General features: G+C 48.3%; 1 protein-coding gene across 1 annotated transcript; it reads right to left on the reverse strand.

Moving 5' to 3' along the window:
• Positions 1 to 1,625: 1,625 nt before the first annotated feature.
• On the reverse strand, positions 1,626 to 27,759 carry kif3b (kinesin family member 3B). Its single transcript, XM_084436416.1, has 8 exons — positions 26,272 to 27,759; positions 20,057 to 20,158; positions 19,584 to 19,706; positions 17,866 to 17,984; positions 14,392 to 14,508; positions 10,771 to 10,876; positions 2,405 to 2,622; positions 1,626 to 2,038 (listed from the first exon to the last, which is right to left on the reverse strand). Exons 1-8 carry the CDS (start codon positions 27,688 to 27,690, stop codon positions 1,933 to 1,935), a joined length of 2,310 nt encoding a protein of 769 aa, XP_084292542.1. The 5' UTR covers positions 27,691 to 27,759; the 3' UTR covers positions 1,626 to 1,932.

Consider the following 27,759-nt stretch of genomic DNA (forward strand, 5'->3'; position numbering starts at 1 on the left):
TCAGGACCTCCAGACCAGCCCAGAGGGTTCAGGACCTCCAGACCAGAGGGTTCAGGACATCCAGCCCAGAGGGTTCAGGACCTCCAGACTAGCCCAGAGGGTTCAGGACCCCCAGACCAGCCCAGAGGGTTCAGGAGGAGAGCTAGCAGAGGGCTGTGATTTGGTCCTATAGTGTGGGAGGTAGTACTCTCTGGCTGTTCTGGGTGCTGGTCATTGTAAGGACCCCTAACACTGCAGCCCTGGGCTGGGGGAAAGGCAGATATACATGGGTGCTGTCAGAACTCGGGACACGTTTGGAGACTTTTTCAAGTTGGTATTAGTATACAAGTATATTTCAGTCGTCATTAGTGTATCAGTATATTTCAGTCGTCATTAGTGTATCAGTATATTTCAGTCGTCATTAGTGTATCAGTATATTTCAGTCGGCATTAGTGTATCCGTATATTTCAGTCGGCATTAGTGTATCAGTATATTTCAGTCGGCATTAGTGTATCAGTATATTTCTATTGCATCTTCTAGCATATTTCCCTGTTCAGAGTCAGTCCATAGTTCTAACAGCACTGGAGCGCAGCAGTGAAGACCAACCACCAGCACCCTCCTCCATGTCCTGTGTCTGTCCCATCATGCCCCGCCCTGATACCCCGCCCCTCTGCCTGGAGGACGCGCCGGAAGCTTCCTTCCCACAAGAGAGAGACAGTGTACAGTGCATACTTCAGGAACAGAGAGCAAGGGAGCAGGTTAAGGCACCTTGGAAACCCTGATATCTGTAGTGTGTGTGTGTTGACCTCTGTGTGTGTGTTGACCTCCGTGTGTGTGTGGACCTCTGTGTGTGTGTTGACCTCTGTGTGTGTGTTGACCTCCGTGTCCTCCCCCTCTCCCCCCCTCTGTGCTCTCAGGACAATCAGAGCAGCGTTTCCAGTGAACCAGGGAGCAGCTGGTCAGTGAACCAGGGAGCAGCTGGTCAGTGTGCTTCTCTCCACAGCCTGGAGACTGGCCCTGCTGACCTGCCTGCCTCCCCAGCCAAGACCTTATCCCCCAGGGTTAAAGATCAGCTCTACAGCGTGGTGTTGAGTAAACAGAAACCTTCAGGTTTAAAGATCAGCTCTACAGCGCGGTGTTGAGTAAACTGAAACCTTCAGGTTTAAAGATCAGCTCTACAGCACGGTGTTGAGTAAACAGAAACCTTCAGGTTTAAAGATCAGATCTACAGCGCGGTGTTGAGTAAACAGAAACCTTCAGGTTTAAAGATCAGCTCTACAGCGCGGTGTTGAGTAAACAGAAACCTTCAGGTTTAAAGATCAGCTCTACAGCACGGTGTTGAGTAAACAGAAACCTTCAGGTTTAAAGATCAGCTCTACAGCGCGGTGTTGAGTAAACAGAAACCTTCAGGTTTAAAGATCAGCTCTACAGCGCGGTGTTGAGTAAACTGAAACCTTCAGGTTTAAAGATCAGCTCTACAGCACGGTGTTGAGTAAACTGAAACCTTCAACACTGAGGCGAACTGGAACATCTGAGACACGTACAAAAAAAAAAAACGCTAACAAACATCTACACAAACGCACTCATTTGACCCCCCCAACCCCCCCATGCACAGACACACTAACAGAGCCCGTCACTGACACACAACCAGGTCTCTCATTACCAGTACCAGGGTACTTTCATTAATCAATCTCTCCAGAAGCAGACGTGAAAAAAGTTCACGGTCTCCAGACAAACAAACAGATAAACACAAAAGCAGCTTGGGTTTTCGGGCCTCTCCTGGTCGTGAACGTGGACCATGATGGAGAACGGCGTGGAGCTGAGGCGCTGTCCTGGGGACGCCCCTCCCTTCAGCCAACATCAACAAGGGCTTGTCGTGTATTAGAGGTCCCAGAGTGGTAAAAAGTGTGTGTGAGTGTGTGTGTGTGTGCGCGCGCACGCGTAATGGGGGGGTCACTTGGGCACCAGCCCCCGGGATTGCGGGTAGAGGGGGGAGCTGGGGCTGCAGGGCCCGTAGGGGGAGGTGGGCGTGCCGGACTTCTTCCCCGACCTGGCTCGTCTGCGTGGGGTCAGAGAGGAGACCAGTTAGAACACAGACCTTTAACACCGCTTTGGTCCATCTCAACATCCCGGTTAACAAGTTAGCTAACATTGGAAATGACAAGCTTCATGACTCAAATTTCTTGAGTCTTCCAAAGGCAGAACAGTTGAGATAGGTCAACAATAATCCTACCATCGAACAACAATGTCCCAAAGTTTAATTTGGACATTTTGTAAAAGTTTTCAACTTACGAGCCTTTGACTATTATCGCAGATTGACGCACCGGACGTTTACTTGGATCAAGTGACTTTTGCCCTAGTGACTGAAAACTCCAGTGAAACGGTCTAGAGAACCCAGCAGGGCACATGTGTACTGATCCCTCACCCGGACTTGGGTTTCCTGAGGGAGCCGACGGAGGGCTGGGGGGCGGCGAGGGGGGGGCCCAGACTGATGTGGAAGCCCGAGGCGTCCACCTGGATCTCGTCCTCGTCCCTGAGGGCGTCCTCCAGGGCCGCCGCCACCCGGGGGGCGATGACGGGCTCCTCGTACTCCTTGGTGGTGCGCGCCGGCATGTCCATCTCCAGCATCAGGATGTTCTCAGCCTGGAGGGAAGGGGGGAAAGAGAGAGAGAAGGGGAGGGGGGAGAGAGAGAAGGGGAGGGGGGAGGGAGAGAAGGGGTGGGGGGGGGAAAGAGAGAGAGAAGGAGAGAGAGAGAAGGGGTGGGGGGAGGGAGAGAGAGAAGGGGTGGGGGGAAGGAGAGAGAGAAGGGGTGGGGGGAGGGAGAGAGAGAAGGAGAGAGAGAGAAGGGGTGGGGCGAAGGAGAGAGAGAGAAGGGGTGGGGGGAGGGAGAGAGAAGGAGAGAGAGAAGGGGTGGGGGAAGGAGAGAGAGAAGGGGTGGGGGGAGGGAGAGAGAGAGAAGGAGAGAGAGAGAAGGGGTGGGGGGAAGGAGAGAGAAAGAAGGGGTGGGGGAGGGAGAGAGAGAGAAGGAGAGAGAAGGGGTGGGGGGAGGGAGAGAGAGAGAAGGGGTGGGGGGAGGGAGAGAGAGAGAAGGAGAGAGAGAAGGGGTGGGGGGAAGGAGAGAGAAAGAAGGGGTGGGGGGAAGGAGAGAGAGAGAAGGGGTGGGGGGAGGGAGAGAGAGAAGGAGAGAGAGAGAAGGGGTGGGGGGAGGGAGAGAGACAGACAGAGAGGAGGGAGAGAGATGGAGAGAGGAGGGTGGGGGGAGAGAGGGAGGAAGGGAGAGAAAGAGGGAAGGAGGGAGAGAGAGCAGAGGGAGGGAGAGAGAGAAGGAGAGAGAATTATGCTATCATGAGACAGATTTTTAACTGTTAACACAGTTAAAGGTGGACAGTGAAGGTGTGAATGTGGGCATCCGTGTGTGTGTGTGGGCACGTATGTGTGGGGGGGGGCGTGTGTGTGTGTGTGGATATGTGTGTGTGTGTGTGGGGGGAGGGGGCATGTATGTGAGGGGGGGCGTGTGTGTGGATATGCATGTGTGTGTGTGTGGGGGGGGGGCATGTATGTGTGGGGGGGCGTATGTGTGGACATGTGTGTGTGTCGGTCGGAGATGTTCGTGTAGACTTCCAGCAATACGCGCGACCAATGTCAGATGGCGAGTGGATTACCTTCCAGAGACATGAAAGAGCCCACAGAGGGACACGACACAAGCCTGCTCCCAGTCACATCTACCTCTGCTGCTACTCCCGCTGGCGCAGAGAAGGGGGGCAAACTGGTGTCCATTCTGTTCAGCGCTTTTTTCAATAATGGAATATTCTCCGCGACGCAACGAAATGGGCGTCCGTATGGATTCAAGCTTCTGAAGTCGCTAGAATCCTGAAGAAATGCCCTCTTTATGCCGATTGCCCGGTGGACATTACACCTGACTCGCTGACACCTTGGATAGAAACGCAGCTTTGCTTCATCCCAGAGAGAATACAGCCAGTGCTGTGGGCCTCCTCCGGGACAGAGACACACCGGGCCTCCTCCGGGACAGAGACACACCGGTAGCAAAGGAAAGTTTCCAGGAACAAGCTGGCGTATCTCTGGCAATATCGCAAATCAAAGGCAATCGATATCATTTTCAATAATAGCCATTTTCCTGAAACCCCACCCACTGTTAGTGATACAGCTAATGTGTATGACTACTACAAAGCCAAATGTGAAACTGTACCAAGCGTCGCCACTCCCCTGGCCATGCCCCCTTGGTACAATTCCATTGACAAACTAGAGCAAGGCTATTTTCCACATACCCATAATTTTACAACGGAGGAAGTGGATGCAGTTCTGTCTTCTCTTCCCAATAACAAGGCTAGCGGATCTGATGGGGTCATCTATGAGACGCTGAGAGCCACCAGGCCCACGTCAACACAAACACTCACACATCTTCAATGCCTGCCTGGTCAATGAGAAGGTTCCTGACTCCTGGAAAGGTGCCCTCATCTACAGGATGCCAAAAAAGGAAAATGTCCAAGACGATCCTTCCACTTGGCGTGACATTTCACTATTGCCCACTATATATAAAGTCTTTATGAAGTGCCTACTCAACCTCATCCTACCCTGGCGGGTGGGCACAGGGATTCTCTCCCCCCATCAGAAAGCCTATATCAATAGACAGGGAATGAACGAACATGTGTTTTTTTTTTTAAACCGGAATAGAGGATTTCAAACATGAAAACACTGTCCCATGAGGTGATGCTAAGAGCATTAGAGGAGATACACCTGCCCCAGCCTTTAGTGAACATTGTATCCAGCGTGTACCAGGGGTCATTCCTCCAGGTCAGGGGTGTCAAACTCAAATACACAGTGGGCCAAAATTTAAAACTTGAACAAATTCGTGGGCCAACATTGAACAAATTAAAATTTTAATATGGACCCAAACAAGTTTTGCTTTAACATTGAATATGCACTTATCACTTTCGCTTTTGGTGCGCATCAATGGTGTGCACTAACATATGTGAATACACCCTCAGACACAAGTGTTGGTGCTCCATCTGCTCAGTAGAGAAGCTTGTAAAACCCTGACTGTCCTACAGCCAGGCAGACAGACAGCCGGCATGCAGACAGACAGACAGGCAGACAGACAGGCCGGCAAGAAGGCAGACAGGATTGAATGAACAGGAACAGAGCAAACACAGCGGCCGGCTAGGTCAACACAGGTGTCTCTATCACAGTGAGACGTTACATAACGTAAAGCTTCTGTTTTCTGCCTTTCTTTTCGCCATTTTTAAGAAGGGGTAACACGGTTACAGTTGTAGTATGAGATTGCTATGACTACTGTCACAGAAGAGAGGGCGTTTCTGGGTCCTGTCTTGATTGACGCGCCAAACCAACAGCAGAGAATTATGGGATTTGTAGTATTAGCGGTGAATGCGCTGTATAATACTGGCGGGCCAGCTCTAGTAGTCATTTGGAATTGCCTCGCGGGCCAAATATAATTACACTGCGGGCCAAATTTGGCCCGCGGGCCAGAGTTTGACACCCCTGCTCCAGGTCATCTGTGGGCAGCAGCTCACAGAGCCGATTGCACTGAAGGTGGGAATAAAAACTGGCTGTCCCTGGAGTGCCGGGAACTTCATCCTAGCCCTCAACCAATGGATGAAGTGGATCTATCAGTGTGCTCCTCTGCATGTCCCATCCCCAAATCCTGTTCTGGGATACGCGGACGACGTGCAGGTGTCATCACGACAGGAGGATGTCATCACCAACACGCTGGCACGCACTGATGAGTTCCTCCCATGGTCAGGGCTGGAGGTGAAGCAAGCTAAATGTGCTGTACTCCATGAGCGTCACAGTGGAGGCAACCGCTGGTATAACACCAAGAATGACAAGCCCCCCTCCTTTCTTGTAATGGGCCAACCCATCAGGGTGTATTCCCGTAATGAGACCTACCCATACCTTGGCCACAGGTTCAACATCGCTGGTGAGTAGGGGGAGCAGGTGGAGGAGCTCACTGCAGAGTTTCTCCATGGACTCCACCTGATTGACTTGTCCCCCCTCCCTGTTCTCATGAAGCTCCAGGCTGTGAGAGAGGTGGCTCTGGTTCAAATTCAATCTCTTTGCCAATGTTCACATCCCTCTCAAGGCACTGAGAGAAATGACGAACAAAACTGTCCAGCTGGTCAGAGAGTGGGTGGGCCTCAACACACACTCCACACAGAGCATCGTCTTCCTCCCATGTGGGGAGGAAGGACTGGGAATTTTACCATCCAGTGCAGCTATGTACAAGCATACAAGAGTGCTACCAGAATGGTTTGGTTTTACCAATGATGTCCTTACATCCCCAATATGCCTGATGTTGTTTTTATTGACACCAGCCACAAGGAGGTGCTAATCTTGGTGTGCTAATCGCGGTGTCTTTGACCCGTACATGGACCAGGCTTTCCAGGACAAGTATCTAAAATCCCGACCACTGCTCGATGTAATAACCAGCTTTGGGTACATGTGTACATTTTGTATACTCATATTTGGAAGTCTTGGCCATGTATACAAATGCACCGTGAGTGGTCTGAGGATTGCTGGCTTGCCAAAGAGAAAAGCCAAGTAAATTGCCAAATTCTGCTGTCTCAGCTATTATTGGCAGCTTAGCCGTGTGGAGAAGGAGGTGCTATGTGGATCCTTAAGTGTCCAATGCTGCTTAGCCCTAATATATTTGATTCCCTGCTTATGTAATATAATTTGTGGAACCAAATAAAGTATTCAAATGTGTGTGTGGGCATGTATGTGTGCGGGGCGTGTGTGTGGATATGTGTGTGTGTGGGGGGGGGCGTGGATGGTGTGTGTGTGGATATGTGTGTGTGTGTGTGTGGGGGGCGTGTGTGTGGATATTAGGGATGTGCACGGTTAACCGAGTACTCGAGTAGGCAATCTGCTAGTCGGAAAATAAACACTACTCGGTTAATCTAAAGGCTATATAATATGGCATGTTTGGCCGTGAAAGCGCGCATTTCTGAGCGCCTGTGCCCTTCTTCAATTGTTACCAATGAGGATAGAGCGTTGGCGGCTGCCTGGAGAAAAGCGCTGTATACCGAGTCTTTTTTCGAGCGCTCCGGCTTTTTGAAAACATTGCCATCTCAACTTTTCAGAAAGGCGCTGCCAACGTCACTGCGGCTCTTTCAGGCAACCAATGATCAGATATTATAGGGCATTACTCGTCAGCTGTCTGGGGATCCCGGGGAAACCCCTGCCTGGCTATTAAACGGAATATCTGAAAGTGCACCGATCGTAAAAATAATAAATGCAGCCAGCTGTCAGGGGTAGTGATGACTGATTACTAGTTGACTACTGTCTAGCCAGCTAACTGGTTACGTTTTAAAAGCTATATTTATTTACTTGGACACAGTTCTTGGGTGCAAAGTTAAGTGGTCACGAAAACTAGCAATAATTAGCCCATGGACTTGCTAATGCTCGCTCTCCATGGTTCGGTTTTCCATACTGTTAAGCATTTTCGGATCAAACTACACCGTGGTTTTGCATAGTGTTCAAGAATTTTATGGATCGAGCCTCGGACTTTCACAGCGTAGGTAGCCTATGAGAGAACTAGTGAGTATATATGCCACTTAATTTGTTTTGTTTTGACAATTAAACGCTGGTACCGGGTCTCTGAATTTGTTTATCTGCATACTGTGCATAGTAGGCAGTGGTGTGAGTGGACTTTGTACTCTGGCTCCACGCAGCACTCCCATCATTTTGCGGTAGTCTAATCATGTTGGTAATGAGGTGGTGCTGAAAAAGACAGCGAGTACCAGCACAGGCCCATGCGCGTAGCCTACTCCTATAGTTTTCCAGCCTGCCATAAATAAATATTGAATGAATGAATGGCCTATTTTTCAATAAATCTATTTAGTTTTGCATGGACATTTCTCTAATGAAGGCTTGACGCCGAAACATCCATTATTGACAATAAATTGGAAATAGGCAGTGATTGCCACGGTGCTTTTTAGATAACGCTAAAAATTCATTCACTTGTTATCCGGCATTGGCAGTAAAGGCTTGGTTTAATACTTAATTTTGATTAGTAAATTAGAGGTCTGGTTGCATATTGTAGGCTTAGAGTTTTCAGTGTAGCCTAACGATAATAGGCTATGAGCTGGGCAGTGCATCCACATTAAAAGGCTGTGTTTTTAGATTCCGATAGCTTCATGAAAACCTGTGGGTTATTCAATCTGATGATAAGTAATGCATCCAACCACACATCGGCTTTTAAATATGTTTATTTGCAAGGGCATGGACGAGACATGAAAGCACCGCTACGGTAATAACGGCGGAAAAAAACGTATTCCCCTCCGAGGGGGCCGGGGTTAAATGCGCTTTTTTTGAGTAATCTTATTTTTGAGTAGTCCTAATCGGTTTACTCGAGTAGGATCAGGTTAGGTTACTCGGTTTTAAAATAAGTCGAAATTCCCATCCCTAGTGGATATGTGTGTGTGTGGGGGGGGGGGCGTGTGTGTGGATATGTGTGTGTGTGTGGGGGGCGTGTGTGTGGATATGTGTGTGTGTGTGTGGGGGGCGTGTGTGTGGATATGTGTGTGTGTGTGGGGGGCGTGTGTGGATGTGTGTGTGGGGGGCGTGTGTGTGGATATGTGTGTGTGGGGGGCGTGTGTGTGTGGATATGTGTGTGTGTGTGGATACGTGTGTGTGTGGATGTGTGTGTGTGTGTGTGTGTGGGTGGATATGTGTGTGTGTGGATATGTGTGTGTGGGGGGCGTGTGTGTGTGGATATGTGTGTGTGTGTGGATATGTGTGTGTGTGGATTAGGGCTGGGACTTTTGCCCCAAAATCATATTCGAAGTTCGTTTATTTATTAATAATAATATTCGAATATATTCGAATTATTATTAATAATATTTTTACCATTAAATTCTTACAGAAAGACCTACCTAGGTATTAAAATAAAGTTGTGCACATTATGTCCACTAGTGGGCATTGTATCATAGGCAATATCGATAAGCAATGATGTATTCTATTAATACATCCATGGTACGAGTTCACGGGTGGGAATGGTGCGTTCGTTTGTGGTGGCAAGTCGCAAGTGGCAAAATCCCTACCTCCGACCTGTGTGCATTCGAGCTATAGCGAATGATATGATGATGATGATATGATATTGACATCAGCCTGCAACTGGGGGCTGAGAAACATCCGAATTTGCGACGAGGAAGTGCGAGTTCATGCGGCGTTTTATTTAATCATTCCTAGTAGCAAGTCGCAATTTGAACGAACGCACCAGAAGTTACGGGTTTGACTGCCATTCCAGAGCATTTTCACGTGTAGGAGGTCGGAAAAACACGAGTTACGGGTTGCCTGGAACGCACCGTGCTAACTAAGTGCTATCTAAGTGCTAACTAACGTCACCTCCTACAGGAGCCCAGGTGTCCAATAGCCTTGCTAATGAGCTCGCGATTGCAACTTCACCAGGCGTGAAAAACCCTCTGAATCTGAATCAAAAGCAACGTTTGCTAGCCAACACATTTACAAAAAATTATGCCTATAACAGGTTCGAATATTAAGGGCTGCCTAATATTCGTTCGAATACCAGTATTTCTGTCAATATTCGAATTATATTCGAATCCCGAAGTTCGGACTCCCAGCCCTAGTGTGGATGTGTGTGTGTGTGTGTGTGGATGTGTGTGTGTGTGGATATGTGTGTATGTGTGTGGATGTGTGTGTGTGGATATGTGTGTGTGTTTGTGTGGATATGTGTGTGTGTGTGGGGGGGGCGTGTGTGTGGATATGTGTGTGTGTGTGGATGTGTGTGTGTGTGTGTGTGTGGATATGTGTGTGTGTGTGTGTGTGGATATGTGTGTGTGTGTGTGTGTGTGTGGATGTGTGTGTGTGTGTGGGGGGCGTGTGTGTGGATATGTGTGTGTGTGTGGATGTGTGTGTGTGTGTGGATATGTGTGTGGATGTGTGTGTGTGTGGATATGTGTGTGTCTGTGGATGTGTGTGTGTGGATATGTGTGTGTGTGGGGGGGGCATGTGTGTGGATGTGTGTGTGTGTGTGTGTGGATATGTGTGTGTGTGGATATGTGTGTGGATATGTGTGTGTGTGTGTGGGGGCGTGTGTGTGTGGATATGTGTGTGTGCGTGGACGTGTGTGTGTGCGTGGATATGTGTGTGTGTGGATGTGTGTGTGTGTGTGTGTGTGTGTGGATGTGTGTGTGTGGATGTGTGTGGATATGTGTGTGTGTGTGGGGGGCGTGTGTGTGGATATGTGTGTGTGTGTGTGTGTGTGTGGATGTGTGTGCGTGTGTGGATATGTGTGTGTGTGTGTGTGTGGGGGGGGGGCGTGTGTGTGGATATGTGTGTGTGTGTGTGTGGGGGGCGTGTGTGTGGATATGTGTGTGTGTGTGGATATGTGTGTGTGTGGATGTGTGTGTGTGGATGTGTGTGTGTGTGTGGGGGGCGTGTGTGTGGATATGTGTGTGTGTGTGGATATGTGTGTGTGTGTGTGTGTGGATATGTGTGTGTGTGTGGATGTGTGTGTGTGGATATGTGTGTGTGTGGGGGGGGCGTGTGTGTGGATATGTGTGTGTGTGGATATGTGTGTGTGTGGATATGTGTGTGTGTGTGTGGGGGGCGTGTGTGTGGATATGTGTGTGTGTGTGTGGGGGGCGTGTGTGTGGATATGTGTGTGTGTGTGGATATGTGTGTGTGTGTGGATATGTGTGTGTGTGTGGATATGTGTGTGTGTGTGTGTGGATATGTGTGTGGGGGGCATATGTGTGTGTGTGTGGGGGGGGCGTGTGTGTGGTACCTACCCTGTATCTGATGTCTGGTCTCATCACCATGGCAGTGCGTGCGTAGTGACTCAAGGGCCTCCTGTAGCCCACAGCAGACACCGGCCGCGTCATCATCTGCTGGTCACTGACACACACACACACACACACACACACACACAGAGGGTAAGTGAACAGGTCTGTGCTATGGGGGATGGGAAGTGCCACGTTTCGCAGGTCTGTGTGTGAGTGTGTGTGTGTGTGTGTGTGTGTGCTAAGCTAGTTAGCAAGATGGCTGTGCGTGACGTACTACTGACGTAATCGGCCGCGCTGCGTGCGACGTCATCTGCGTGCGTTCCAGCTGGACCGGACAAGCGAATTTCCGTCTTCCCAACGTAAACAGGTAAAGCTTACTACAAATATAGCCTACAGACAATCCTAATTATATATCCTTGCTAGTTATTGTATACTGTAACTGTAACATGGCGAGACTTTGGATTTGAACTTGGATGTTAGCTGTGAAAACATCGCATTAGCTAACTAGCTAGCAAACTAACTAACTTCTGTGAGCTAAAGCTAGTTCGATGATATGTTTAGAGATCCGTTTGGCAGCTGACGTTAGCTAATTTATTGTTGCCCATCTTTCGCTTGACATTTGACTCTTAGCTTATGTAAACAAAGACGCGGCTAGACGCTAACGTTAGACTGTTTGTACAGTATATTTCTATATTTACGTTTATGAAGTGCTGTACCGTACATTTCAGGCCATGGGTATTCTGAGTGACTCTGAAGACGTTTGACCATCCTGTGAGGGAAACAGGCCTACACCTCGAAAAATGCCATGATCGTTTAAGGTAAAATTATATAGCAATGACTGTATAACCCTGTGACACAATGTACTATTGAGGTCATGGGACTAGATATTACAACAATCTCTAAGAAATGGCTAACGTTACCTACAGTGTCACCCAGTCTGACCAAGTGAACCTGTGCACCACTGACTGTCTGACCCCCTGCCTCCCTCCGCTCAGGGAAAATGCCAGCAGCACTGCCTGCCTGGAGTCGCCCTTCAGACCTGTGGAGCTTCCTGGACATCCCACGCTCGCGCCTGGTCAAGTACCCACTGTTGCTTTTATTATTCATAATAACAACAATAATAATAAGTCTTAGGAACACTATATAGGGAAAATCAACACAGCCCTATACGAATATGATCAGGTCCCACTTGTCTCACCTCTGAGTGAGTATGTTCTGAACTATAACAATGAAAAGTCATAAAATGGAATGTGGTTGCCTTTTAATTCATGCCTTCAACTGCAGTAAATGCAACAAGGTGTAATGTTTCCCTCATAGCAGGACCCGGAGAGAGGGCCATGCAGAATACTGCACCTGAAGTAAATAGCTGCCAATGAGGACAGTAACACAGAACACTGCTGTAATAATAAACATGTTGAGACACAAAAATAAAAGTCCCACGAGGAGAGACAACACAGTCAGCGCTCCAGTCCCCACTATTTATTTACATCAAACACGTCCGCTCAGGAGTCCGTTTTGTCCCCTCATCGCATAGTCTCTCTTGCACAACCGTGAACCTGGTACTGAATCTCTGTGTCTTGTAATTTGTACGAGTGACGAATGTGTATGTGTATGTCGGCTTTTAACATGTGGAAACTGAATTGCCCCTCGGGGATAAATAAAGTATTCTGTATCTGTATCTTTTTGGTTTTATGAGAGGAGGGGGAGGAGAGCGGAGATGATGATGATGATGATGATGATGCCGATGATGATAAGGAGGAGGAGGAGACGGAGGGGGAGGGAGACGGCGAGGAGGCGGGGCTGGAGGTCTCATCCCCGCAGGGGGAGCTGGGGGCAGTTGTCATCAGCCTCCTCCATGTGGACGATGGTGGAGACGGTGAATGAGCAGCGCTTGTAGCAGGGTCAGGTCTGGGACGTAGTTGACCTGCAGGGTGTGTGTGGGACTGGCCCCGGGTTGGGTCCTGTAAGCGGACGCGGAAGATGTTCTTGGCTGTGGGGGGAGAGGAAGAGAACAGTAGACAGGTCAATAAACCAGCCTCACTTAGATTAGGTACAATAAACCTCATCTGATCCGATCTGTGTTGTGTGCTGTGTGTGTGTGTGTGTGTGTGTGCGCACGCGCGCTCTGCTCACCTGTCCGTTCTTGCTGCATAGCTGGCCATGGCAGAGCACGCCCTGGATGATGACGATCTGGACACACAGACACACACAGAGGGATGCGGGTTATAGACCGCGGCGTGGATTAAGTATTACTGTTAAGGACACAGCCCTGCAGTGTGTGTGTGTGCGTGTGAGCTCATCGCTTGCTCCAAACCGGCCGCGTCGGAGGATCTCGCGCAGCAGCAGTGGGTACTTGACCAGGCGCGAGCGTGGGATGTCCAGGAAGCTCCACAGGTCTGAAGGGCGACTCCAGGCAGGCAGTGCTGCTGGCATTTTCCCTGAGCGGAAGGAGGCAGGGGGTCAGACAGTCAGTGGCGCACAGGCTCACTTGGTCAGACAGGGTGACACTGTAGGTAACGTTAGCCATTTCTTAGAGATTGTTGTAATATCTAGTCCCATGACCTCAATAGTACATTGTGTCACAGGGTAATACAGTCATTGCTATATAATTTTACCTTAAACGATCATGGCATTTTTCGAGGTGTAGGCCTGTTTCCCTCACAGGATGGTCAAACGCCTGAAGAGTCACTCAGAATACCCATGGCCTGAAATGTACGGTACAGCACTTCATAAACGTAAATATAGAAATATACTGTACAAACAAGTCTAACGTTAGCGTCTAGCCGCATCTTTGTTTACATAAGCTAAGAGTCAAAAGTCAAGCGACAGATGGGCAACAATAAATTAGCTAACGTTAGCTGCCAAACGGATCTCTAAACATATCATCGAACTAGCTTTAGCTCACAGAAGTTAGTTAGTTAGTTAGTTTGCTAGCTCGTTAGCTAACGCGATGTTTTCACAGCTAACATCCAAGTTCAAATCCAAAGTCTCGCCATGTTACAGTTACAGTATACAATAACTAGCAAGGATATATAATTAGGATTGTCTGTAGGCTATATTTGTAGTAAGCTTTACCTGTTTACGTTGGAAAGACGGAAATTCGCTTGTCCTGTCCAGCTGGACCGCACGCAGATGACGTTGCACGCAGCGCGGCTGATTACGTCAGTACGTTACGCGCAGCCATCTTGCTAACTAGCTTAGCGCGCGTGCACACACACACACACACACACACACACACACACACACACATGCTTAACACAGTGAGCGAAAGGTGGCACATTCCACCCACTCAAGTGAACGAACGAATAAATGAACGCGTGTCCGTGTGTGTGTGTGCGTCTAATTTTTCACTAAGTTCTACATAGACGCACTCACACACACACAGACACACACACACACCTTATCTTTGCTAAAGATACATGCAAATCCCAGCGATCTGATTGGCTGATTCCCTAACTATGTCTTTGCAAGGATAAGGTGTGCGTGTGAATGTGTGTGTGCGTGCGTCTATAGACGCACACACAGACACACACACACTCACACCTGCGAAACGTGGCACTTCCCACCCCCCATACCGTGCAAGTGAATGTGTCAGGATGGTGTGTGTGTGTGTGTGTGTGTACATACTCCTCTATGCGAGTGATGGGCTTCATCTTCCAGTGGTCGTCCTCCTCGTCAAAGAAGGCTCTGTTGATGATCTTGTTCTTCTCTCCCATGGGAATGAAGTTCTCTATGATCAGATGTCTGAGAGGAGGGGAGGCAGACACACACACATACACACACACGAAAACAGACAGGCAGGGGGGCAAACAGACACACAGACAGACATATAGACAGACACACAGGCAGACAGACAGACAGACACACAGGCAGACAGACAGACAGACACACAGGCAGACAGACAGACAAGGAGACGCACAGGGAGGGGGACAGACAGAGGAGGTCAGTTCCTCTGAGTTGACTGTGGACATCTACAGGCCAGAGATAGCTGTAGCTGGGGATGCTAGAACTGACCGCAGGACGCTGAGTAGACCATGTGGTCAGAGAACGAGCCAATCAGACAGAATCCAGACCACACCCATCACAGCATGGGGGGGGGTGTTCTTTCCCAGAACCTAATCCCTCCTCCCTCCCAGGAACATGACCATCCACCCGCAACATGACTGAAATACTCAACGGTCTTCAGCAATGAAAGAACCAAACAGGCTTGATGCCGTCCTGAGAGTGAGGAAGCTAGCCATCTGAGCAGAGGGGGCCTCAGTTACAAACTCTGCGTGTGCACAAAAGCATGCGTACGCCACTTTCTAAGCAACCTTGGGTATTTATTAAAAAAATAACTTTGAGAATGTGAGAACGCTGGAAAATGTGCACTTCTCCACACGCACTCTGACCCATGCGTAAGCACATTTCTGGAGAAATGACAAACTGCGACTCCGATGGCAGAAGGATAAGTCAGCAAGTCAAACTTTATTTCTATAGCGCTCTTCTCAGCACGAGTGCACAGAGTGCTGCAGTGAGCAAGCTTAGTAATGTGGATTCTCTGCACAGTTATAAGTGAGGCCCCAGAGCTGAGTCGTTACAGATCACATGTCCAGAGCTGTTACTGAGTCGTTAGACAGATCACATGTCCAGATCTGTTACTGAGTCGTTAGACAGATCACATGTCCAGATCTGTTACTGAGTTGTTAGACAGATCACATGTCCAGCTTCGTCTACTCGCGTGCCCGGGACGGATTAATCAACCAGAACCACTCCACATGGACAGAGCCAGGCTAGAGCAATCCACCAATCACAGCACAGATATACCGCGAGGACCGAGCCAGGCTAGGGCAATCCACCAATCACAGCACAGACATATACCAGCCAGGTACGCTGCACTTTTCCCAAAAGACGGCAGCTGAAACAGCTGTATTGATTATGGTATTCCGGTGCGTGCACGCTCGTATGGTGTGTGTGTGTGTGTAACGTGATCAGCGGCCTCCGTACTGAGTTTGAGGTCTATGGTGAGCTTATGTGTGTGTGTGTGTGAGCAGCTCCATACTTGAGAGTTTGAGGTCTTTGGTGAGCTTGTGTGTGTGTGTGTGTGTGTGTGTGTGTGTCAGTGGCGGCTGGTGACTCCAAAAACTGAGGAGGACAGGAGGAAGAGAGGCGAACCGCCCATGGGCGCCGGGGGACACTTTCCCTCAGTCAGTTATTATTTGAAATATCAGCTTTAAGGATTTACAGTCAATTTTAGCATATGAAAAACTGAATAACACTTTTTAACTACATGCAGCATTTATTTATCATATTCATGATAAAATATTACAAAACAACAATAAAACATTGTAAGCAATAGTTGTTGTAATGGATTGTAAGCTACTCTCTTCTCTAAAGAGAGAAAATAATTGATATTGGTGAGGTGCTGGAGAGGTTAGGTGATATATGAAAAATGTTTTTGATTAGGGGACACTGAGGTGTGCTGGCTCTCAAACAGTTTGTTGGCAAATAGATTTGACAACTAGACAATGGAATACGTTGCACAGCAAATGCAGTATCCGCTCATGGCTAGCTAGCAATGGTACAGCTATGGGATTAGCTCATTTGGGTTGCTGTCAAAGCTGCCACTCTTATGTTGCTATAGCCTACAATTATCAGAACAATATGAACATTCAGTTGAAAGTTTTCCATCCACCCATCCATCACTGGATGAGGAATAAGCACCGCAAAGCGATCAATTCTCACGCAAGCAGGAGCCAGGCTGTGGATTTCTCCGATCCGGTGTTGCGACCCAGTCTCTAGAAATGTTTTGGACGAGTTGCCGACAGTTTGCACCTCCAGCCAATCTGCGCGCCTGCCTATGCCGTAGCCTGACGTGCACCTCGTAGCTAACGTTACCGGCTATAGCCAGCCAGTGGAACTGTCGTGTTCAGACGGCTCTAGCTCAAAAAGTATTTATGTCAGCTTGGATATTTAGATGGCTACAATCAAGACAAATAGACGAACAGTTTGATGTATAATATGTCCCATAATACTTTCGGTTGTATTATATTATGGAGCTACGAACACACAAAAAGTCTCCAATGGCACAGGGAAGAGGCTCCTGCGGTCGATCGACACGGTCACGGCTCTTCTCTGTCCTGGCCCCGCAGTGGTGGAATGAGCTGCCCACTGATGTCAGGACAGCAGAGTCGCTGCCCATCTTTCGTCGCATGCTCAAAACTCATCTCTTCAAGAAGTACTACAACAATCCTCCCACCTAAGCACTTATTGTATTATATTATATTGCACTGTACTTTAGATTGTGATTCTTGCACTTTGCCTTCAGCACTAGATTATGCTCTTAGTCACTTGTTTTAGAAAGAAGATGCACTTGTGAGTTCTGGCAAGTAGGAGTACATTGGCTCTTCCTACGTTAAATGCAATTATTGTTAGTCGCTTTGGATAAAAGCGTCTGCTAAATGACTGTAGTGTAATGTAATGTAATGGAAGAGAAACACGACATCAACGCCGACTCAATCGGCCTTCACTGTGGTAAATCTGGAATCTGAAATGTGATTGGACTAACAAAATGTCAATATCTGAATCCTGTTCAGACAGGGCCAGACTACTGTCCTCCCTTGCAGTAATTTTTCAGCGTTTTGGCCAATCACAAATTAGCAAGAAAAAAGGCATTACATTGATTTAAGAGAAAAGAACCCGCCCTAAGGGAGGCTAGCCTCCCTTCCATAGATATCTATGGGTCCTCCAGCTGCATGTTATAGATGTCACTGTTGGAGCTTTAGAATTTCAATAATGAGTTTTTATCCATAGGGAAAACCTGCCTTATGAACAAAACTGAGATAATATTAATTATGAATAAATACATTCATATATTTATATTTTAATCCCTCTCTTCTCTCCAAAAACTGAGGAGGACTGTCCTCCCCTGCCTCAATGGACGAGCCTCCACTAGTGTGTGTGTGTGATCAGCTCCATACTTGAGTTTGAGGTCTATGGTGAGCTTGTGTGTGTGTGTGTGTGTGTGTGTGTGTGTGTGTGTGTGTGTGTGTGTGTGTGATCAGATCCATACTTGAGTTTGAGGTCTCTGGTGAGCTTGTGTGTGTGTGATCAGCTCCATACTTGAGTTTGAGGTCTCTGGTGAGCTCGTTCTGTGTTTGCTCCAGCTCCTGGCGCTCCTTGATGTGAGCCTCCTGGACGTCATGGATCTCAGACTTCACCGCCTGCATCTTGGCAAACAGCTGTGGTCCGGGGTGGGGGGGTGGGAGTAGAAGACAGAACAGCACCATACTGTTAGCAGCGGGTCATGGTGTCGAAACGATCCAGCTGTATACATCATAAGACCAGACTGGAGTATTCATTCCCGTCCAGGGTAGTGAAGCCATTTCATTTCTAATCTCTATACCTTAACCTCCGTGACATTTAATAAACTAGAGGGGCTTGCACTCGCACTCAGAGTGCAGACCTCCGCCTCCCCCCCCCCCCACCCTCTCTGCCTTTCCTCCCACCTCCCACCCCCACCTCTCATGTGCTGTGCTCTCCTACTGGCTTTTTTAATTGGTTACTGTAGCACCACCTGTAGTTTCCTCTTTCTGCTTGACATCTTTCCTCTCCAATTTCCAAAATGTTGCTAGTTTTGTGAAGACTTCCCATTCACATTCATTAACAGCCAAGCAGAGCAGTAGTGGAGGGAGGAGTGGGCTGGTTCAGAGTCTGCAGACAGTAGTTTACAAGATGTACATTTGAGATGGGAGTTATACAGCCAATGACATGTTAAGTCTATAGGCGAGATAGAAAACTATATGAAGTCAATCATTTTAATGTGCAGACACTTTATTTTCATCCACCTGAAAGTGTCACTCCTGAGGTGAGCGTTCCAGTTGCAACAGCTGATCTCGTTATCAACAGCTAACTAGTAGCACTAGCCTTTGTTAGCAAACAAGTTGATAACAATGTACTAAATGGTATTGTGCGCACAAAACACCATAATCAGCAATAGCTTTAGCAGCTTGTTTGTCGCTCTCTACACTGCAGCCAGTAGTCTCGTCAGGCGCAAGGCGAAATTTAAATATTGCTGATTTAAATAATAACACTGCTGCAGCATCATCTTCCATCCACCAGACGGAAACATTATGGTAGGCAGGCTCTAGCGTTCTACCTTCCGGATCGAGTTGGAAAAGTATATAGATACCAGCCTGTTGACGCGAGCATAACTGATCATGGCTGGGTCATGGATGTATTATAAGAAGTGGATAAGGCATGCAAAGATGGCGGCCCATTCAATCCAATGAAAGTTGCTCAGTGGCGCATGAAGCAAGCCCCCATGGCCAGGAACAGCCAGTTTTTGGCGTAGTGGCCAAACTCGGTATTGCACGTGGCGCCAAGAACCTGAAACCTATGAGGAAACTGAAACCTAAATCCCCCACTACACTGAAGTTACAGTAATATGGGTACTGTAGAGCCACCTATGAATGAATCATGGTCAAACTTTAATGGAGAGTTCCTTGGCCCATGCTGCACCCCTCCACCGAGTTTCATGCATATCGGGCAGGTAGTTTTTGTTTAATCCTGTCCGCCTACACACACACACACACACACACACAGACAGACAGACAGACAGACAGACAGACAGACAGACAGACAGACAGACAGACAGACAGACAGGGTTGAAAACATTACCTTTCACCCTGCGGGGCTTTGCCCCTGGGGCGGAGGTAATAAAACTCTTAATAAGGAGCCACAGAGAAATGACAGTTGTGACGTCACAGTTGCGAACGTCGTACGCAGTCGACGCGCGTCGTGCGCTCCAGTCGAACGCCGTGGAGGCAGAGCTTGCTTGCCTTTTTCAGCTTCTTGGTCTTGATGTCCACTTCCTGTTGGAGCGAGCTGTACGTCTCCTTCAGCTCCAGGGTCTCCTCGTCACGACAGTCCACCTGCTGCTGCATCTCTCTCTCACGCCGTTTCTACACACACACGCGCACACAAACACACACACACACGCAAACCATGACAGCATCTCTGTGAGCACGATGACGCCGGACCAGCATGAGTCAGTGATGAGAGCCGAGGCAGGGTTGGTTCTGACTCTGCTTGATTATAGGATCATTAGAGACTCTCCTCCTCCCATCAGGAGGTTAATATATCACATAACATATGAGCTTCACGGTGACCAATCACAAACTTGCTCAGCGATCTCCTGTCTCTTCCGGGTAGCCAATCACAAACCTGCTCAGCGATCTCCTGTCTCTTCCGGGTAGCCAATCACAAACCTGCTCAGCGATCTCCCGTCTCTTCCGGGTAGCCAATCACAAACCTGCTCAGCGATCTCCTGTCTCTTCTGCTCCAGGATCCTCTGCTGCTCATTTGTGTGGTCCACAATGTTCTTCCCTCCAACCAGAAGCTTGCTCTCCATCGCCTGGGCAACAGGAGACACCAGGGACAAAGTTAGAGAGAGAGAGAGAGACAGAGAGAGAGAGAGAGAGAGAGAGAGAGAGAAAGAGAGAGATAGAAAGAGAACAATATATCACAGGTTCAAAACTGGGACACCAAACAGGAGTGAGAGACTAATGCTTCCATACACTAGAAGACGTTGAACAGACTCAAGTCTGACACCCTCTCAAATCTAAAGACACTGGCCCTCATTTATCAAACTGGCGCACATTGTATCACACATTCCATCGCACAAATGATGGTAGGACTGCATCCACGTGTGATCTATCAAACAATCGTACGCCACCAATCCCATCGTACGAATGATCGGGCGGTGATAAACGTGGCGGCTGGAATCTATGATAATTAGAATATCACGCCCCTATATATTATATACAGTTAGACGTGCCGACAGCTCCTGCCTATCTCAAGCACGTTGGTAAAGCCTTTGGTTTTATAATTCTCCTCTATTAGTGACCTTGCTCTCTCCGACCATTTCTGTATCTTCTTCACTGCATTGGTTCCTAAAGTCAAAAGTAGTACTGAGCGCTTTATCAAGAAACGTTATCTTACCTCCGCAGTAGCTGATAGTTTTAGAGAAATAATGATCACAAAGAATTTATCAACTCCAGAAGTGGGGCCATCAGGCACTATTGAAGACTTAGCAACCATCTTTAACACCAGAGTAAGGGCAGCCTTGGATTCTGTAGCACCTATCAAAGTGAAGAGGATCACAGCCAATCATAAAGCTCCATGGCGAAATGAGGAAACAAATCAACTTAAGAGAACCTGCAGAAGATCTGAGCGTATGTGGCGATAGACCAAGCTACAAGTCCACCATGATATTCTCAAAGAACATCTCTCTGCCTTTAATAAAGCAATAAGAAATGCAAGGAAATACCACTTCTCAAAATTGATATCTATCAACTGAAATAATTCAAGAGTGCTCTTCTCAACAATTGATAGCCTAATAAACCCTGCCGTAAAAACACCAAATAACCTGCTCTCTACCTCCAAATGTGAGGAATTTGCAGCTTACTTCAGAGATAAGATTATGAATATTAGGAGGAATATCACCCAGGAAAGGCCATGCATCCCGTTCACAGATCCTCTCCCTCCATGTAATGGACATATGAGCCTGTTTACACTGGTGGACACAGAAATGTTGAGAAAAGTAGTATCCAAACTCAAATCCTCCACATGGCTGCTGGATCCCATCCCCACCGATTTTTTCAAAACTATTTTTGACTCTGTATCCTATGACATTTTAGGCATTGTTAATGACTCCCTATCTACAGGTGTCTTCCCACCAATACTTAAAACTGCTTTGGTGAGACCCGTGCTGAAGAAAAACAACTTAGACACTTCAGTTCTTAGCAATTTTAGACCAATCTCCAACCTTCCCTTTTTGAGTAAAATTCTGGAAAAGATTGTTTTCAAACAGATTAATGATTTACTAGCTACAAGTTCTACCCTTGACCTTTTCCAGTCCGGCTTTCGTGCCCATCATAGCACAGAGACGGCATTAGTCAAAGTTGTAAATGACCTCAGAATTAATGCTGACTCCAAAGAGCTCTCTGTTCTCGTCCTCCTGGACCTGAGTGCAGCCTTTGATACTATAGATCATGCAATCCTCATCAAAAGACTGGAGAAGTGGGTTGGCCTCTCCGGTCCAGTCCTTAATTGGCTTAGGACCTATCTAACCGGTCGTGATTTCTTCGTTGCCCTCGGTGACCATAGCTCAGGAAAGATCCCTATGACCTGTGGGGTGCCCCAAGGATCGATCCTAGGACCTCTACTCTTCAGCCTGTACATGCTGCCCCTTGGCAGTGTCATCAGGAGGATAAACACCCAGTAACTACAGCTTGATTGACTGCCTTGTCAAGTGTATTAGGATATAAATGTATGGATGTCACATAATTTCCTCCAACTAAACCAGGACAAAACAGAAGTACTGATTATTGGAGAAAAAGCTGAAAGAGAGAAACTATCTGCACATTTAAAAACTCTGGAAATTGACACCAATTGCCAGGCTAAAAACCTAGGTGTCATACTTGACTCAGATCTTAATTTCGAAAACCACATCAAGAATATTACAAAGACATCTTTTTACCACTTAAGGAACATTGCCAAGGTGCAACCCTTTCTCTCTCAGGCTGACACCGAAAGACTAATGCATGCTTTCATCACAAGCAGGCTGGACTACTGCAATGCTCTACTATCAGGCCTACCAAAGAAAGCAATCTCTAAGCTACAAATGATACAGAATGCTGCAGTGCAGAGTCCTCACCAAGACTAGACGAAGGGCACACATCACACCAGCCTTAAAATCACTACACTGGTTACCTGTCAACTCTAGAATAGACTTTAAAATATAATTACTAGTCTAAAAATCTCTCCACAGTCACGCACAAGAATAGATAGAATAAATTTCAGACATGCTTGTCAGGTACATGCCCAACAGACCACTCAGATCCTCAGGTACTGAACTCTTAACAGTCCCAAAAGCCAGGACCAAGAAACACGGAGGGGCAGCTTTTAGTTTCTATGCCCCCAACCTCTGGAACACCCTGCCGGAGTGCCTAAGAAGGGCCGAAACAACGGAGGTCTTCAAGCGAGATCTCAAGACGTACCTTTCTGGCCTAGCCTACAATCACTAGCTAGGACCTTGAGACACAGAAAAGCAGCCCAAAACATACCTGTGAATCCTCTGTATACATTGGTGTATATCCTGCTATGCACTGTATGCATATCAAGTTGTGTACAGAAGCTGGTTGCCCTGAAACAAGCTTGTTCTGTTCTGATATCTGTGTTGCTTCAATGGCTCAGTGTGCTACTAACCGTTTTCTGCCTCCCCTAGTGCCTCTCTCTCTCCCTCCTACCTTCTAACCAGGTCCAGTGGATGCCCTACTGTCACCAGCAGACCACCCTGAGTCCGATAGATACCCCTGTGTCTGCTGTGGATGTCGTAGCAATTAGTTAACACACACACACATGTACACACAGACATACACCAGTCCACTTCCGGCTTTAGGCCTGGACCTAGTCCCCCCTTCCCCTCACCCTAACCCGGGTCCGTATCCTTATCCTACCCCCACCCTACCCCTGACCCCTGCCTCTACCTGGACCCAGGCACACTCACACACACACAGACATACACCAGTCCTGGGCTCAGATCCCCTTCCCCTCACCCTAATGCGGGTCCGTATCCTTTTCCTACCCCCTCCCTACCCCAACCCCTGCCTCTATCTGGGCCCAGGCACATGCACGCACACACAGACATACACCAGTGTTTGCCATGTCTCTTCTATGATGTGTTTAGCCTCTCTTACTCTGAAAATGTAATTTAATGTAATTTATTGCTTTTATTAATGTTCTTAGCTTGTAGACAAACATACTCCAGGAGCTTGCTCGATTGCCTTGTTGAGAGGGGTCAGGGGAAAATTTTTACAGCTCACTTACAGTATCTGGCTCCCGGGTGATAATGTTTTTTTGCTTCCCTCTGGAATATGTAGGGGTGGGACGTATGCCCACCTCCCTTGTTCTCTGTAAAGCGCATTGTGTTGCCTCTGGGTATGAAATGCGCTATACAAATAAAGCTATGATTGATTTATTGACTGATGACAACTAGCGGATCCTATAACCTAATATATCAATAAAATTTTCCAGATGGGCATATGACAATTTTTGAAGAGGAAGAGAGAGGAGAATGATGAGACCAGTCAGGTAGGCTAGGTTATTGAAGAGGAAGAGAGAGGAGAATGATGAGACCACTCAGGTAGGCTAGGTTATTGAAGAGGAAGAGAGAGGAGAATGATGAGACCAGTCAGGTAGGCTAGGTTATTGAAGAGGAAGAGAGAGGAGAATGATGAGACCACTCAGGTAGGCTAGGTTATTGAAGAGGAAGAGAGAGGAGAATGATGAGACCAGTCAGGTAGGCTAGGTTATTGCCGGCTAGCCATGATTCACATCAGGGGGATTCAGGAACAAGGCAAGCTACCTGTAGGCTAACAGTTTTGCCCGCTTCCCAGGGACCAGTAAACTCTGTTCGGGCAAGAGGAATGCCTCATGCAGGTGTCTGATCGGACAAGTAAAAAAATGAATATGATAAATTGGCCTTGTGTTGCTAACGTTACGTAACGTTATCTGAAAATACAGTTTGAGCCGAAGCGGAGCCTGCTCTATTTGAGCTACGCGCTGCTGTCTGTCAGTCGGTCAGCCCTTCAAGCGAGCGTTGTCAAGGAGATATAAACCACAAGCGCGAGTAGGTTCTGCAACTTTCGTGCGAGTCAGGCGCAGCGCTGCCTGATGGATTGTGCGACCGTCTTTTTGGCTGGCTGAACTAACACTAGCTTGCGTTAATGTTCCTCCAGCCACCTAAAATGTGCCAATCAAAATAACAGAAAAAGCAACAAATTATTTAGGCATGTTTAAAGACTAGCTTACCGTTTTATTTATTTATCTACAGCTGTTGTTATAATAGTAACCTACAATACATTTGATTAAAATATGTCTATAAACCATATGATTTATTAAGTGCCTGTGTGGGTTTACCGTTTTATCCCGTCCAGTTACATGTAATTAATTACATTTTAAGCTCTAGGACTTTACCAGCCTTACGAGCTAAGTTAGGCCATCTTTATAGACCTACTCTTCAGTTAATTGTTTTTTTTAGGCAGAGGCAGGGATTGTGGTAGGAGAGGACAGGACTGTGGCACAGGCACAGAGTGGAGGCACAGGTGAGAGAGAAGAGGAGAGAGAGGTTGTTCAGAGGAGCGCAAGAGAGGAGAGAGGAGAAGGAAGGGGACAGGAGAGAGGAACAAGGGAGGAAGAAGGGTGGTCTCCGATCCCCCGCTTCAAAATCAGACTTTTTTTCACACACCACCACACCAAGAGATCAGTTCCACAGGAAACACTGCTTTAGAATATGTAATATTTTGCCATAGTCTGCATTTTTGGACTGCTGACTACGCAGAGTATTAGATGCCAGTCAGATGATAATTTCAGTATTCTCCGATTTGTGTGATCGAGTCCGGTAGGTTAGGTTTAGAGGCTAGCTCCTCTCTCCTCGGACAGTTATAGGCTATAGTCTAAGAAGTATACGACTATCTCAAAATGAAAGTGAAATTATTATTTTACCAAAAACCTGGTTACCCTGTCAATTGAAAACAATTGGAAAATACCAATTTATTTTAGGGATGTGTGGCAAGGCCTTAACAAAATATCATAATTTGCCATAGGGTAGGCTACTTATTTTAAAGTGATGAACAGGCCTATGTGGCTGCGCTTAGAAGCCAGCCAGGATCAGTCTGAAACTTGCTACACGGTCTGAGACTTGACGTGAGATTTGATCACAGTCTCCGCTCACGTCAAAATTGATAAATGCCAAACTTGGCGTGGAAATGATCGTGCGCCCAGTTTTCTGTCGTACGATCGCTTAGTAAATAAGGGCCACTGTGTCAAGTTTTTAGTCACAGACTATAAGATTTTGCAAAGACTGGGATCATGTAGGGTCATTTGCATGAGCCAAGACCAAAAGCTTCCGATAATATTAAAGGACATGGCCAAGATTTTGGGAAATAGCCTACGCTTGTTTTCCATCTTCCCTGGGGTTAGACCATGGATGTATTAATAGAAGGGTTAGACAAGCAGTATGAAGCATTTTCAACTCTGTGCGTGCAATATGGAGTGGCGAGACCTGGACCCATTAGCCTAGCTTAGCGGCATTCACTGGTACCAGGTTAGGCCGATTAGCCTACTTTCCAAATGTCACGAAATAACAACCCAATACAACTCCAAAACTATTCTGTTTAGAGTTTATTGTGTGTATTTACCACATTGAGTGACCACAATTTTTAATTAAACATTTTTATTTTCTAAGCAGAAATACTCTGAACTATTTAGGGATTACACGCATCACTCCAAACGTGTAGCATTGTGACTAGCTAGGTATGGAGGTAAACAAACCTGCGTTCCAACGAGCAAAGTGGATTGTGAACACTCAACGTGGTAAATACACACAATAAAAACAGAATACTTTTGGAGTTGTACTGGAGGGTTATTTAGAGCTTTTAATGTGGGAGAGAGAGTCCTCCTCACCTTGACCTTGGCGGCCAGCATGTCTCCGGCCTCCCGCTCCCTCTTCAGGTCGTCCATCTTCTTCTCCTTCTGCCGGAGCAGCCGCTCCTTCTCCCCAGCCACCAGGCTGTGATCCTCCATGATGGCCCTCCGTTCGCTCTCCAGCTTCTCCTGCTGCTCCCGCCAGTAGTCCGCACCCCCCTTATCCTCCTCCTCCTCCCCCCCCTCCTCCTCCTCCTCCTCCTCCTCCTCCTCGTCCTCCATCTCTCCGTCCTCCTCGCCGTCCCTCCTCCTCCTCCTCCTCCTCTTCTTCCCCGAGCGTTTCTCCAGCTGCTCCTTGAGCCGGGCGATCTCCTCCTGGAACTCCCTCAGCAGCGCGTCCTTGGGGTCCTCGTTAACGCGCGGCTTGTTCTTGATGTTCTTGGCGCGGTTGGAGTAGCGCAGCGTGGTCAGCGTCTCCTCCACGTTGTAGGAGGCCGGCCCGATGTTGGCCACCATGACGGTGCGCGCGTTGCCCCCCAGCGAGTCCTGCAGCAGGCGGGTGAGCTTGGAGTCGCGGTAGGGGATGTGCGTGCTCCTGCCATCCACCAGGGCGGAGATCACGTTGCCCAGCGCCGACAGGGACAGGTTGATCTTGGTGGCCTCCTTCAGGCGCTCGCCCTGGGCGCCCGTCTTGGTCTGGCGCTCGCTGCCAGCCAGGTCCACCAGGTTGAGCTTGCCCACGCGGATGTGGTTCTCACCGTCCAGGCCCAGCTCGCTGCACTCGACGGTGATGACAAAGATGGCGTGCGAGCGCGAGCTGTGCTCGTTCATGTTGGTGGCGCCCACCGAGCGGTTCTGGTTGCCCACGTTCATCACATGCTCAATCTCGCGCACACTCTTGGTGACAAAGGAGGACAGGTCCTTGACGTACACGCCAGTGTCGGGGCGCTCCTTCAGCTCCAGGCGCCGGGCCTGGTCCTTGGACAGCAGGTCGCGGATCTCCTCCTGGTAGATCTCCAGGTAGGAGGCTCTGACCAGGTACTGCTGGTTCTGCGAGCGCGAGATGTGAGTGAAGATGTGCTCGAAGGAGTTGGGGATGACGCCGCGCCTCTCTGGGTCATTCCGCACGCCCTCCATGGTGTAGGTCTTCCCCGTGCCCGTCTGGCCGTAGGCGAAGATGGTCCCGTTGAAGCCCAGCAGCACGGAGTCCACCAGGGGCCGGAAGGTCTCGTCATACAGGTCCACCTGCTTGGAGCTCCAGTCGTAGACCGAGTCAAAGGTGAAGACCTTGGGGTGCTCGTGGGCCGCCGCACCGCCGCGCGGGTTCCGCACCGCCACCTGGCCCAGCTTCACGTCCACGGACACCACCCTCTGGAAGCTCGCCGCACGCTCCTTCTCGTTCATGGGCCGGCAGCGCACCACCACCTTCACCGACTCCGAGCTCTTGCTCTTGGACATGGCGAGGACTGTCTGACTCCTCCCCTTCCTCCGATGATCACTCCTCCCCTTCCTCCGACTAACTCCTCC

Source organism: Borostomias antarcticus, assembly GCF_949987555.1.
Source record: "Borostomias antarcticus genome assembly, chromosome: 3".
Lineage (NCBI taxonomy): Eukaryota > Metazoa > Chordata > Actinopteri > Stomiiformes > Stomiidae > Borostomias > Borostomias antarcticus.